The sequence below is a fragment of the Myxocyprinus asiaticus genome, chromosome 25 (genome assembly GCF_019703515.2).
Source record: "Myxocyprinus asiaticus isolate MX2 ecotype Aquarium Trade chromosome 25, UBuf_Myxa_2, whole genome shotgun sequence".
Taxonomy (NCBI): domain Eukaryota; kingdom Metazoa; phylum Chordata; class Actinopteri; order Cypriniformes; family Catostomidae; genus Myxocyprinus; species Myxocyprinus asiaticus.
Window position 1 is genome coordinate 19,327,321 of NC_059368.1, and position 13,229 is coordinate 19,340,549.

Genomic DNA, 13,229 nt, shown 5'->3' on the forward strand with positions numbered 1-13,229 from the left:
TTAACTATAATCCAACGCTTCCGAGGGTGGAGATCATGTGGTCTCTCTTGTGACGTATTTGCGTTGCCATGTTACGGACGTAATCTCACATTCTCCACTTGGTTGAGACATCCAGGATAAGCAGACAAATGCACAATTGTGAGTAAAGAAACAGATACAAATACAGATCTAAACCAAAACCAACAAAGCTTCTGTATAGCATTCGTCCTACTCACTTGTAAACAGCACTGCTCATCCATGTGTGTTGCACATGCCTCAGTTCTTGGGTGTTGCATGTGCCAACGCGATTATGCCACGCGAGCATACCGCTGCTGATTGGAAGTGATGATTTAGAGTTAAAAAAAGTACTTAAATATAGATATTTTTCGCACTAAAGGCGATCGTGTCGCTTTAGAAGACATTAATTTAACAACTGGAGTCGTATAGATGATGTTTATGCTGACTGTGTTCTTTTTGGAGCTTCAAAAGTCTGATCACCATCCACTTGCATTTTAAGGACTGACTGAGCTGAGATATTTTTCTTCAAATGTGTTTGGTGAAGAAAGAAAGTCATTCACCTGGGATATCATGAGGGTGTGTAAATGATGAGAGACTTTTCATGTTTGGGTGAACTACCCCTTTAAGAATGATTTCCTTTGTGCTCTTGGTATAGTATACTTTTTTAGTATAGCATACTAAATACATAACTAATTAATAATTAGTTGATGATAGTTAATTAGTTAATAATTAACTTTAATAATTAAATATACTTTTTTATTTTCTCATAGAATAGAGAGAAAAGTACTGTATTGTTTGGTTCCATTCTTTCTTACTCACTCTGATCAAACAAGCATTAGCACATATGGGCCATTTGATCTTTCACATTGTTAGAAGCTGTGCCACCTGTCATCATAATCCATTTGAACTCACTTCAGTGCAACATAAGAAATTAGTCACTAGTTGTGTTAATCATTTGGACAGGATAAACTGTGATCTTCATGGAGGATGACAGTAACCCTATACACAGTGAAGGAGGTGATTCATCTTTCTTGGGCAGATCAAAATCCTTGGCTTATATTTGAACAATAGCTTCTGTCATTTGTCCCACTGTCACTCTGTGAATTACATAACCATATCAGCACTGCTGTGTAAAAAAATCTTATTAAGAATGGGTTCCTTAACCCACTTCAGCGTGCTGATGGCAGACATTTAACATGGTGGTTTAATGTTTCGTGATATCTGAGTTTAAAAGTAAGCTCTCTGTCTTCTATTTACACTTTAAGTGTAATACAGTATGTTTGTAATGTCGTCTCCCAAATTCAATGTCTTGAAGGGATTTTCACAGCATGAGAGCTCAGAGCAGTGAAGTGTTAGTTCACAATGTATTCATATTCCTTTAGTACCTAGCACTTCCTTGTGTGTCTCATTTACACCCTCTGAAGATATTTGCAAAGCCGTTTACAAAAAGTATTCATGCTGTTTGAAGATGCGTATTCAGATCGCTAACACTGCTCACTGTGTAAATAATTTAGTAGCTCATAATGTACTGTGTACATATGCAAAGTAATATTTGTCCTATTACCAGATATTTGTGTTTGACTTTTAATCAACCATCAAAATGAAAAAAAGTTATTCCAACTTCTACATATACAATTACCAAAATTAAATTAGATGCTCTGGAAAGAATTTGTATATACTTAAATTATATGATCATATTTAAAGACAAACGTTAGCCTTTATAACAGTATTAATGTATGTAGAGTAATATTAAAGTGTTGGAAAAAAAAAACCCAAGTAATTAAAAGTTGATATTTGTCAACATGTTGTTCATTTATTTAATATGTAAAGAGGAACATTATAAGATAATGCAATAAACAATTTTCACATATAACACAGTTGCATCGTGAAAACACTTAAAATAATCTAGTGTTCTGGCATACCCCTGTGGCAAATTTGCCACTCATTGCATGCACTTTGCAGCAAATTGTCCATTGTTGCCAAAGGTTTGCTGCAGGTTCACCATTACTGCCTGTGCAGAAGATCTGCATTCTTCTGACGAAAATTTCAGCAACGCACAAGCGCATTTGCATGTGAAAATAACACATTTTGCACATTTGCGGCAAGTTTGCCAGAACTCACATTTTTGTCACTGGAAATGTATTTTAAGTATTTTGCCATTTTAATTACATTTTTTATTTGATTTATTTTTGGTAATGCAGAGAAACACTGTAGGAGAAGCTGTTTCAAAGTGCTGCTTCAATTTGATCACTGGAGGCAAAACTAAAATAGTAAAGACAAACAGATAAAATGATTGAGCGATACATCCTTCTTGCCTAAGGCAACAAAACAGAACAGTTAAACCTGTCTAAACAGAGCTGTTAAAAATAAACAGCTTTTTTTTTTTCTTTTTTTTTTTTTTTAAAGATTCTTCCACAAGAAGCACATTTATAACAAAGACAGCACTGTTTACTCTGTGATAAGAGCACACTGTCAATAGTAGATCAGTGAATTCTACTAAAGATAAAAAAAATAATAATTAAAAAAAAACCGCTTAACACATAGGCTCCACAAAACAAGCTGGGTGTCTATAATTTTATCTGTGTATGCCCTCTCACTGCTTTACAAACATTTTTTGAACACAAGAGGACACATAAACCGTATTTGGAAATCAGGAAAAGGCCTACCAAATTTTCCCTTGATGCAGGAAACAATTTCCACCCAAACCTAATATTCTTATCTTACGTCAGTTTGGATGGTAAACCCCAAATAAGATTTATCAGATGGACAAGCTGAAACGTAAGCGTGATGTTGGATTTATATAGTCGCAAACACTTAAGAAGGAGACAACTCACACATCAGCTTTTGTGTTGAGTGTTGCATATGAAAGAGCCTGTCTGACTAAGTAGCACCCAGCACAAAAGAAATAAGACTGATACCCCGTCCTGTCCCCACTACCATCAGAGACATCGCCACTTGAGCTCTATACAGCTTTGAATGGGCAGCTCTCCAGCTTATGCAAATTCACATCATTTACATATGGTGGGTGCTCTTTCTGAACAATCCTTGATTTTAGGAGTAGGTCTCTGGAACAATTCCTAAACTTTGCTTTGAGTTCATAATGTGTCTATGAATCTTACAATATGTATTACATATACAGATTGTGTGATAAAAATGCTCCTTAAAGGGCTAGTTCACCCCAAAATGAAAATTCACACTTGTGTTGCTCCAAACCTGCAGTATATTACTTTCTTTTATTTGTGAAACACAGGATATGTTAGGTAAAATGTTAGCCTCAGTCATTATTCACTTTCTTTATATGAAAAGAAAATGAGTGAATGGTGATAAAGACTAAACATTCTGTGTTCCACATAAGAAGGAAAGTCATATAGTGACACAAGAATGACCGAATTTTCATATCTGAGTAAACTATTCCTTTAATCCAAAGAGTTAGGAGCAACCCAGCAGCTCTCAAATGACAGTGACTCGGTTCCTGGGAAGTTCACCGCAGAGCAAACAACTCCACCCATAAAAAAAGCTAAATGACCATACAGCACTGTGGTAAAAGCACTGTCCGAAATAAATTAATCAATCATGTAAACAGTTCACATTTTGACCCACAGGGTCAGATGAAGCAGAAGAACTTCTTCCAGCTACACTTGGAAAAAGCTTTGGCTCGTCTGTCCGACAGTCTAATTTTTTTGGCCTTCCTGGCTTTGTGTTTAATAGCCGCAAATATAGCAGCATCGAAGGCCTCCTTTAGGTTTTTCTGGGTCAGGGCCGAGCACTCCACATACTCGGCAGCCCTAATCTTCTCGGCAAGGCTCCGTGCACTTGGGCTGAACACAGGTTTGACCTTGTACCTGTCCAAGTCTATGAGAACATTAACGTCCAACAGAAGGTCTGACTGCGTTCCAACTAAAATGATGGGGGACGACGGGTTGCATGCACGAATCTCAGGGATCCACTTCTTGGTTATGTTCTGGAATGATGTGGGGTTAACCACACTGAAGCAGAGGAGGAAGACATCCGTGTGTGCGTAAGACAGAGATCTGAATTCATCAAATTCTTCCTGCAATACGGACAAAGACAGAACTTAGAACACTTACGAAGCACAACTTAAGTCAGGTTTGTCCCATTCTCAGTTTACAGTATGTGATTTGATAAGGGTTTCCAACATTCTGGTATTCCCTCACACTCACTCAATTCAGATACATTAATTTACAGACTGAACAAATAGTTTAGATGAAATCATTACATTACCTGTCCAGCTGTATCCATCAGCTGAATTCGTACAGGGGTCCCATCCACCTGAACTTGCCCTGAAAAACCAGTAGTAGTAAAATTTTAACTGTGGATGATCCAACATGATCCAATTCATGATCTTATTGCTTTTACTTCAACTTAATCATAGAAGGCGCCAAAGAACAGATGCTTACCTGAGAAAACGTCAAAAGCTGTCTGCTTATAATCCGTGGGATATCCATTAGTGGTGTAGCTCACAATCATACTAGTCTTCCCAACGGCTCCATCCCCAACCATCATACAACTAATCGCAGGTTCCAGTGCGTCGTCTTGCTCCAAGCACACAGACGGACCTCTCGATTCTTGGTAAAAGTAATCCATTTGAGGTGGCATGTCCAAAAGTTAAATACAGGAAGAAACCTCTTCAGGAATTTTTTTTAAACCCCACAGTATTTGGTCGCGTCTTTAATGAGAGTGATGAGTGACTCATTACTTTCCCAACTCAAAGGCTGAATTGACTGTGCTGTGATCTTTGACGGGACCTCTGCCTTATGAATCAGCTGGCGAAATGGAGAGGCTTGACTTTGCAGAGCCACTCCCACAACCACCACTTGGGCCTGAATGGAAAGAACACAAATCCATGGTTTTGAACAGAGAGAAGCTATTTTATGATTAGTTAATTTTTTATTATTTTTGTCTGGATTTTAAAAAAAGTGAATATGATGCTTTAAATAATAATGAATAAAGCAGAATAAAAACACAAGATGTACCTCCGCGTAGGTTTATTTTATTATTAAAATATATATATAATTTTTTTTTAGCACAAGAAGCGTTCGGTGTGAAAATCGTTAAAGGGAAAGTTCACCCCAAAATAGAAATTCTCTCACGTATGACTCTCTCTCATCTGCTGAACACAAACGAAGATTTTTAGAAGAATATTTCAGCTCTGAAGGTCCTCATAATGCAAGTGAATGGGTAACAAAATTTGAAGCTCCAAAATGCCCATAAAGGCAGTGTATAGGTAATTCAAATGACTTTGTTGGTTAAATCTATATCTTCAGCTGTGGGTGTGAAACAGATCAATATTTAAGTCCTTTATTTTTTTTCTTTTTACTATAAATCTTCATCTTTGAACAGCCCCGACCAGATGGCGATGCTCATAGAATTCGGATCGCCAAAACCAAAAGAATCAGAATGTGAAAGTAAAGATTGATAGCAAAAATGACTTTTTATCTGTTTCTCACCCACATCTATCATAGCGCTTCTGAATGGAGTCGTAAGATTACTTTTATGCTGCTTCAATGTGCTTTTGGAGCATCAAAATATTTGTACTCATTCACTTGCATTTTGAGGACCTACAGAGCTGAAATTTTCTTCTAAAAATCTTAATTTGTGTCATTCACATATGAGATAGCCAGGGTTGGGGAGTAACGAAATACATGTAACGGGATTACGTATTTAAAATACAAAATATAAGTAACTGTATTCCACTACAGTTACAAATATATAATTGGTATTTAGAATACAGTTACATTCAAAAAGTCTTTTGATTACTGAAGAGATTACTTTGCATTTTATTGTCATTTGTTTAATTTAATATTTAGTCCTTTCAGATGGAAAACATTTATACATATAAATGATGCGATCCAAAGTGCATTTGAACAGAAGTGAAACACTTTCTTATGATGTGTTACATTCATACGAGCAGACAGAGCAGTAAGTTTGAAGTTTGGAGCAGAAGAAATAGAAATAAACCTTGTGTAAATTGTCAGCTTTACGTTAAGCTAAAATGCTATTTCTAGACATTTTACATACACGTTACCAGACATGATCATATTTTTTTTATCAAAGAAAATTCACGTTGGATCATAATTTCTTTTTTCTAGTAAGACATTTGATGTTAGGGCAAAAATCATATTCTTGATAATTTTTTTATTGTTTTCCTGTAAAAATATTTTTTAAAAATCCTTAAAACAAGATCAGTTTGATTTATCTTGTTTTAGAAACAACACTAGATAAGCATAAGATATTTAGGTTTTTTTAGAGAATGTATTTTTAACATGTGTAGTTTGTCTTACTGTACTGGCAGAGTTTTATAGTCAAAACAAGTGAAAAAAATCTACCAGTGCTGAAGAAGTAATCCAAAGTATTTAGAATACGTTACTGACCTTGAGTAATCTAACGGAATACGTTACAAATTTCATTTTACAGCATGTATTCTGTAATCTGTAGTGGAATACATTTTAAACTAACCCTCCCAACCCTGGAAATGGCATTATGATGAGAGAATTTTCATTTTTGGGTAAACTATCCCTTTAACGTCTTAGAATCACTTCTTGACTAAAGAGCGCCACTTCGTGGTCATGACACAGAACTACAGTAAAGTATTTGTCGTATAATCACATGATATTCATCAGCTGACCAAGATAGCACTTACTGCACATAACATAGCTCTAGCTCTGTCCATTTCCATTATTAAAGATTTATTTAAAGATCAGTTTTGCGATTTTTTGTTTGATTTTTTTTTTTACTATATCTATTGGATTTAGATTATGTTATACTCCGCACACGGCTGGGACAGTGAAATCATTTTTGAACAGAACAGCTAGTTAGCTCAAATGCTAGCGTGTTATATGTGTGGGGGTAGCTGTTAGAGATCTTTATGTGCAATGTAAACGCAGGTTCAGTATCTGTAACAAACCGTAATTTTTGTGAATACTCCGTGTGATTAGAACATTTGCAATGGCATCAATTCTTGATCAATATGAAGATTCTCAGAACATCCGTCAACACAGCCGTGTCTCTGCGGCTAACATTGGGATTACTCATTCAGGTAAAAATAAATAGTGTACTTCACAAATAATTTAGTATATTTTAAACGTTATTAACACCCTGTCAGGCCCAGTTTATTTTAGGTAGTTATGATGTCAGTTGAAATCTGACATTAGGTTTGTGCATGTTCACAGGGTTTGTGAATGTAAGACTGGAGGAAGAGAAACCCATATTCAATAAGCAACGCATCGATTTCTCCCCTCCCGAAAAAATCAACGACTTCTCAGTGTGCAACAACCAGTTATGCATGAGTCTGGGGAAGGACACCCTACTAAGGTAAAGCTGGCATTTCTCGCCTGAATAATGTTATCATCCACAGGCTTTATTGGGTGATTTTGCTGTTGATATGTTTTGCATTGATTAGTTTATTTACATACCATGAGTGATTTGTATTTTAATTATGTTTGATTAGCAATAAAGCTCATTCTGATTCTGATTACTTAGTGAAGGACCAAGGAGCGTTTGCGCGGACTATCAAAGACAATTCTTGTTGAAATGCATATGTAATTTGCTTGATAAATTCACTTGATCTGCCTTTTATTTCCGAGTGTATTTAATCAATTACGAATTCAGTGTCTTTAATTTGCATTATTTGTATCCTTGAAATAAATAGAACTATTAAGAAGGATTCACGTAAACTGGGACACTTTTTGCCCATCATTTGAATGAAAAAAGTGGCCCATTTTACCTGCATTCACCACATATTTACAGATCAGATATAAAATTGACAAGTTGCATATTATGTTATAGAATTGATCTTGGAAAACCTGATCAGCCAAATCAGATTGAATTGGGAAGAAAGGATGACAGCAAAGTGCACAAACTTTTCCTGGATCCAACAGGTAATTACGTGTCAAGGTTAACATCTTGTTGTGAGAGGATTTAAATGCATTTGAGCCTTCAAGAAACACCATTAGACACAATCAGTGGTTTGATTAGATTTCCTGTCAAATTAGTATGACATTAGCAACATCCCAAGGCATTTGACCAGGTGTGAATGGGCAATTCAACAAGGGCAACTAGTATACATGTTTTCAATTCCTAATTTTAATAGGAACCACATGCACAAGAATAATTTTGTTCACATACTTATCCATATCAAGATTTTTTTTTCCTCTTTAAACTGCTTCAGTTTGCTTGTTATTTAATACAGTCTTAAAAACATTTTTTTTTTTTCAATTGTGTTGTAGGGTCACATTTAGTCATCAGCCTAACTACAAATGAATGCGTATACTTAAATAGAAACACTCAGAAGGTTCGAAGTCTATCACGATGGAGAGGCCACCTAATAGAAAGTATAGGTTGGAACAAATTAGTAGGCTCTGAGACCAACACTGGGCCGATTCTGGTTGGCACCAGCCAGGGCATTATATTTGAAGCTGAGATATCTGCGTCAGAGGGCAGTCTCTTCAACACCAACCCAGACCAGTACTTCAGACAAGTTCACTCCCTGGAAGAGGATGGTAAGCCAGCACCAGTTTGTTGCCTTGAGGTGGAACGTGGCATGGAATCAAAGTATTTCATAGTTGCTACCACACGGAAACGCCTGTTTCAGTTTGTAGGAAAGTTGGCAGAGGGCTCTGAGCAGCAGGGGTTCAGCTCCATCTTTGCCCAGAATCAGGATCTGTTACCCAGCTTCCAGGAGTTTCCTGTCAATATGGGCTACAGTGAGATTACTTTCTACACATCGAAGCTTCGGAGTTGCCCCAAGACCTTTGCCTGGATGATGGGCAATGGGGTTTTGTATGGACAGTTGGACTATGTGCGGCCTGACTCTCTACTTAGTGATGTGCAGGTGTGGGAATACACATCAGATATTGATTTGAACTTTGTCAAGCCCATCTCTATTGTACTTACCCAGTTTCATTTCCTACTTCTGCTCTCTGACCGTGTGAGGGGTATCTGCACTTTGAATGGGCAAGTGGTGCATGAAGACGTGTTTCCAGAAAAATTTGGCCCCCTAAAAAAGATGATCAAAGATCCTATCACTGGGCTTGTGTGGATTTACACTGAAAAAGCTGTCTTTCGCTACCACATTCAGAGAGAAGCAAGGGATGTTTGGCAAATGTACATGAGCATGAACAAGTTTGATCTAGCTAAGGAGTACTGCAAGGATAGACCAGAATGTTTAGATATGGTACTAGCCAAGGAGGCAGAGCACTGCTTCCAGAACAAACGCTTCCTGGAGAGTGCTAAGTGTTATGCTCTCACTCAGAACTACTTTGAGGAGATTGCATTGAAGTTCATTGAGGCAAAGCAGGAGGATGCCTTGAAGGAATTTCTGAATAAGAAACTAACTAATCTGAAACCCAGTGAGAAGACTCAGATCACCCTGCTTGTGACTTGGTTGACTGAACTATATCTCAACCGGCTTGGTCAGCTGGAGGCAGATGACAGTAAACAACACATCTTTCAGGAAACCCGTGAAGAGTTTCGCACCTTTCTGAAAAGCCCTAAACACAAAGATTGCTTCTACAACAATCGCAGTACCATCTATGACCTGCTCGCTAGTCACGGGGACGTGGACAACATGGTCTATTTCTCGGTCATCATGCAGGACTATGAGCGTGTTATATCTCATTACTGCCAGCATGATGACTACAGTGCAGCTTTGGATGTCCTCTCCAAGCACTGTGATGAGAGGCTCTTCTACAAGTTCTCCCCGGTTCTTATGCAGCACATTCCCAAAAAGGTGGTAGATGCTTGGATTCAGATGGGAAACCGGTTGGATCCAAAGAATCTGATCCCAGCATTGGTGAACTACAGCCAGATGGGCAGTATGCAACAAATTAATGAGACTATCCGCTACATGGAGTTCTGTGTGTATGAGCTGGATGTCAAAGATGAGGCTATTCACAATTACTTACTCTCGCTTTATGCTAAGCACAAGCCAGATGCCCTGTTGTGGTACCTTGAACAAGCAGGAACGCATGCCTCAGACATTCACTACGACTTGAAATATGCCTTGCGCCTTTGTGCTGAACATGGGTATCTGCAAGCCTGTGTCTTAGTTTACAAGATTATGGAGCTGTATGAGGAAGCTGTGGATCTAGCACTACAAGTATGTGTGCCATTACATTATTTTTTTTTATATTTAAAACCATCTATATTATGATAATTATGTTGAATTGACAAAGCCAAAATACTGTTATTCTACAAACTGGTTTTGGGGTTTTCTCAAAATCCCTCAACCGAGACCATTTTAAACACTAACTCCTCCTAGAGCTTTCAAGCAGCATCCACCAAACTTGGTACAGACCTTCAGAATGTTCTGAAATAGGGTGCTATGTCTTATCTAACTGAACAAATTTTTGGTTTTTGCACAGTGGACAATCAAAAATCAGAGAAATCCAATAGACTTATTGACGGAATGTTCAGTCAGGCCAATGGAATGACAAAAATTCAAATGTAAACAAACCTACAAAAGACCTTTAACAAACCCTGTTTCTCAATCAGCTCCGTAGCTCCCTATGTCGTGAATCAGTATATCATGAACACGAATTTAGGCTCTGGTAAGGGTACTGATCCATTGAACATTGGGACACTTATGACTCAATCACCTGTGACACAATAACGAGCTCGCATGTTGAAGCGCAGCTGTTATTAATCAACACCATTGCTGAATAAATGGACACTATCCTTCATTTTCATTGAAGATATTCAAATGTATAGTGTTATTATAACAGATAAATGGCATATATAAAGAAATAAAAATATATTGGAGTGCATTTTAAACCTTCTTTTAACAACTCAAATATTTAAAAGATTGTTTCACTTTCATGGTAATTATGAATGAAAGACATTACAAACAAATCTCTTTTAAAGAGAAAATAAGGCTTGGACTTCATAGTTTTACAATTGAGCTGGTCTTCTATGGACTTGAGAGACTTCAGAAGACCTGACGACATTTCCGGTAAGGGAACATGGTGAGCAACGATGCTCCCTGGTTTTTACGGTGCACTGTGGGATTTTTTTAGGGCGCGAACGTTTCAGTACACTGGAACAATTTTGCGAATGAGACAGCCCTAAAAATGGCCGACTCACTGATCAGTGCCCTGACTAATGAACTAGGGAACTGATTGAGACGCACCCAAAGTCTTTCTAGCAAGTCAGTCCACTGTCGATCATCTATGGAACACCCTCGGGAAGCTATTTCCAGTCATGACAGTGCAGCTCCTATTTATTTGAATGGGAAAAGATTGAAATCTCCAAAACTGTTGGTCAAGATTACGATCAAAGAACATATTTAAAATCAGCAGTGAAATCTGACAAAACTGGGATAATAAATTGTGCTTCTTTACCTCAGATTACGCTACAAAACACAGTTTTCTCGGCTTGTATAGCTAATGTGCATGCGCGTTCTCAAGTTGATTGACAGGTGATGTCTGAATCTAAAAGGTGATTGGCTCTTTTACCTGTAAGGCGGGACTTCTTTTCTACATCCATTGACAGTTGGCTGCTGTTGGCGTTCCAATTTCTCCCATTCATTTTAATAGAAGTGGCCCGTCTCTGCCTTTAATCTGCTCTATCTACTGTGTCTGTCTGTCTGACTATCTACCTAGCTAGCTGGCGCTTTGTCTTCCTATAATGTCTGTATAACTATTAAACTTCAAACTTTTAAAACTAGTTTAAACTTTCAGGCAAGGTTTTGTCAAGCCAACAATAAAGTTACAACAAACTTTACCTATCTAGTTAAAAGTTGGACATTTTTTATAATGCCTGTGTTTACCCATTAGGTGGATGTAGATTTGGCCAAGTCTTGTGCTGACCTTCCTGAGGATGATGAGGAACTGAGGAAGAAGCTGTGGCTGAAGATTGCTTGTCATGTGGTTCAGGAGGAGAAAGATGTAAAGAAGGCCATGAATTGTCTGTCCAGTTGCAACCTGCTCAAGATTGAGGACATTTTACCTTTCTTTCCAGATTTTGTAACAATAGACCACTTTAAGGAGGCAATTTGCAGCTCCTTGGAGGAGTACAATAAACACATTGAGGAGCTGAAACAAGAAATGGAGGAGGCCACAGAAAGTGCCAAACGTATTCGTGAAGACATCCAAGAGATGAGAAACAAATATGGGGTGGTGGAGTCCCAGGAAAAATGTGCCACTTGTGATTTCCCCTTGCTCAATCGACCTTTCTATCTCTTCCTGTGTGGACACATGTTCCATTATGATTGTCTCTTTCAGGAAGTCATCCCTCACCTCTCTGGCTATAAGCAGAATAAACTGGAGGAGCTTCAGAAGAAGTTGGAAGCAACTACGCAAACCACCAAATCCAGGCACAAGCCTAGAGAGGAGGATACAGTCAGTCTAGGCAAGGGCCAGGGTAGCAGAGAGCAGATCAAGTCAGATATTGATGATATCGTTGCTAGTGAGTGTGTCTACTGCGGTGAGCTGATGATCAAATCTATTGACAAGCCTTTCATAGATCCACAAAAGTTTGATGAAGAGATGTCCAGCTGGCTCTAAAAGAAACACTTCTGCATGAAGAAATTGAATTTGAGGGCTGCAAATTAAATGTCAATATGGTGTAGATATGCTGCAAATTTAACCATTTGTGCTTTGTGAATGAGTTGTAGTTTTACATGTGTAATGCTGAATTTGAGTATTAACAGGATTGTTAACAGTTATGAACTATTTGAAGAAATGTATTTTTTTTTTCTTTTTTTTTTATGTATGTTTGCTGCCTTAGACCAGAGGCCACTACAAAATTTTAAATGCACTTAATTGCATTTTTGTTGCATTATAAGCCATGCCAATAAAAATGTTATTGTATGCGGCAGAATAATAAATAATTGCTTCTATTTAACTTGTCAGTGTGTACTAATTGGGATTCTTTACTGATGTAAAGCCTTTAGGAAATTATTGCCTCATGTAGAATAAAATGTCCATAGTCTCTTACGAAATTGGTGAGTAATATTTTTGACCTTATTTCTGAATCGTATTTTTTATATCAGCCAATTTTAACATGTTCAAATTTTATCTAACGTGTTATCATTTGTATATAATCGTAAGTAAATGACTTCTATGTTCAGTTGTGCTATTTAGGCATAACAAGACTGACAAATTCGACCAAGTGGTATTCACGCGATATTTTAAAGATAAGTTCGGAAAGTATTACTTCATGAGACCTTCGGCAAATTTCGGTTTTGCAAGACTCAATCAGTAGAATTCAGAAAG

The 13,229-nt window shown here is 37.5% G+C and overlaps 2 protein-coding genes across 2 annotated transcripts; one reads left to right on the forward strand and one right to left on the reverse strand.

Annotated features, from left to right (window-relative positions):
• Positions 1–1,784: 1,784 nt before the first annotated feature.
• Positions 1,785–4,788, reverse strand: LOC127416471 (rho-related GTP-binding protein RhoV-like). The gene is made up of 3 exons (XM_051655860.1): positions 4,416–4,788; positions 4,240–4,298; positions 1,785–4,048 (listed from the first exon to the last, which is right to left on the reverse strand). The coding sequence occupies exons 1-3, from the start codon at positions 4,612–4,614 to the stop codon at positions 3,602–3,604; spliced, it is 705 nt and encodes a 234-aa protein (XP_051511820.1). The 5' UTR covers positions 4,615–4,788; the 3' UTR covers positions 1,785–3,601.
• Positions 4,789–6,641: 1,853 nt separating this feature from the next.
• LOC127416459 (vacuolar protein sorting-associated protein 18 homolog) lies at positions 6,642–12,853 on the forward strand. The gene is made up of 5 exons (XM_051655839.1): positions 6,642–7,054; positions 7,188–7,329; positions 7,804–7,895; positions 8,244–10,114; positions 11,790–12,853. Exons 1-5 carry the CDS (start codon positions 6,964–6,966, stop codon positions 12,516–12,518), a joined length of 2,925 nt encoding a protein of 974 aa, XP_051511799.1. The 5' UTR covers positions 6,642–6,963; the 3' UTR covers positions 12,519–12,853.
• The last annotated feature ends 376 nt before the right edge of the window (positions 12,854–13,229 follow it).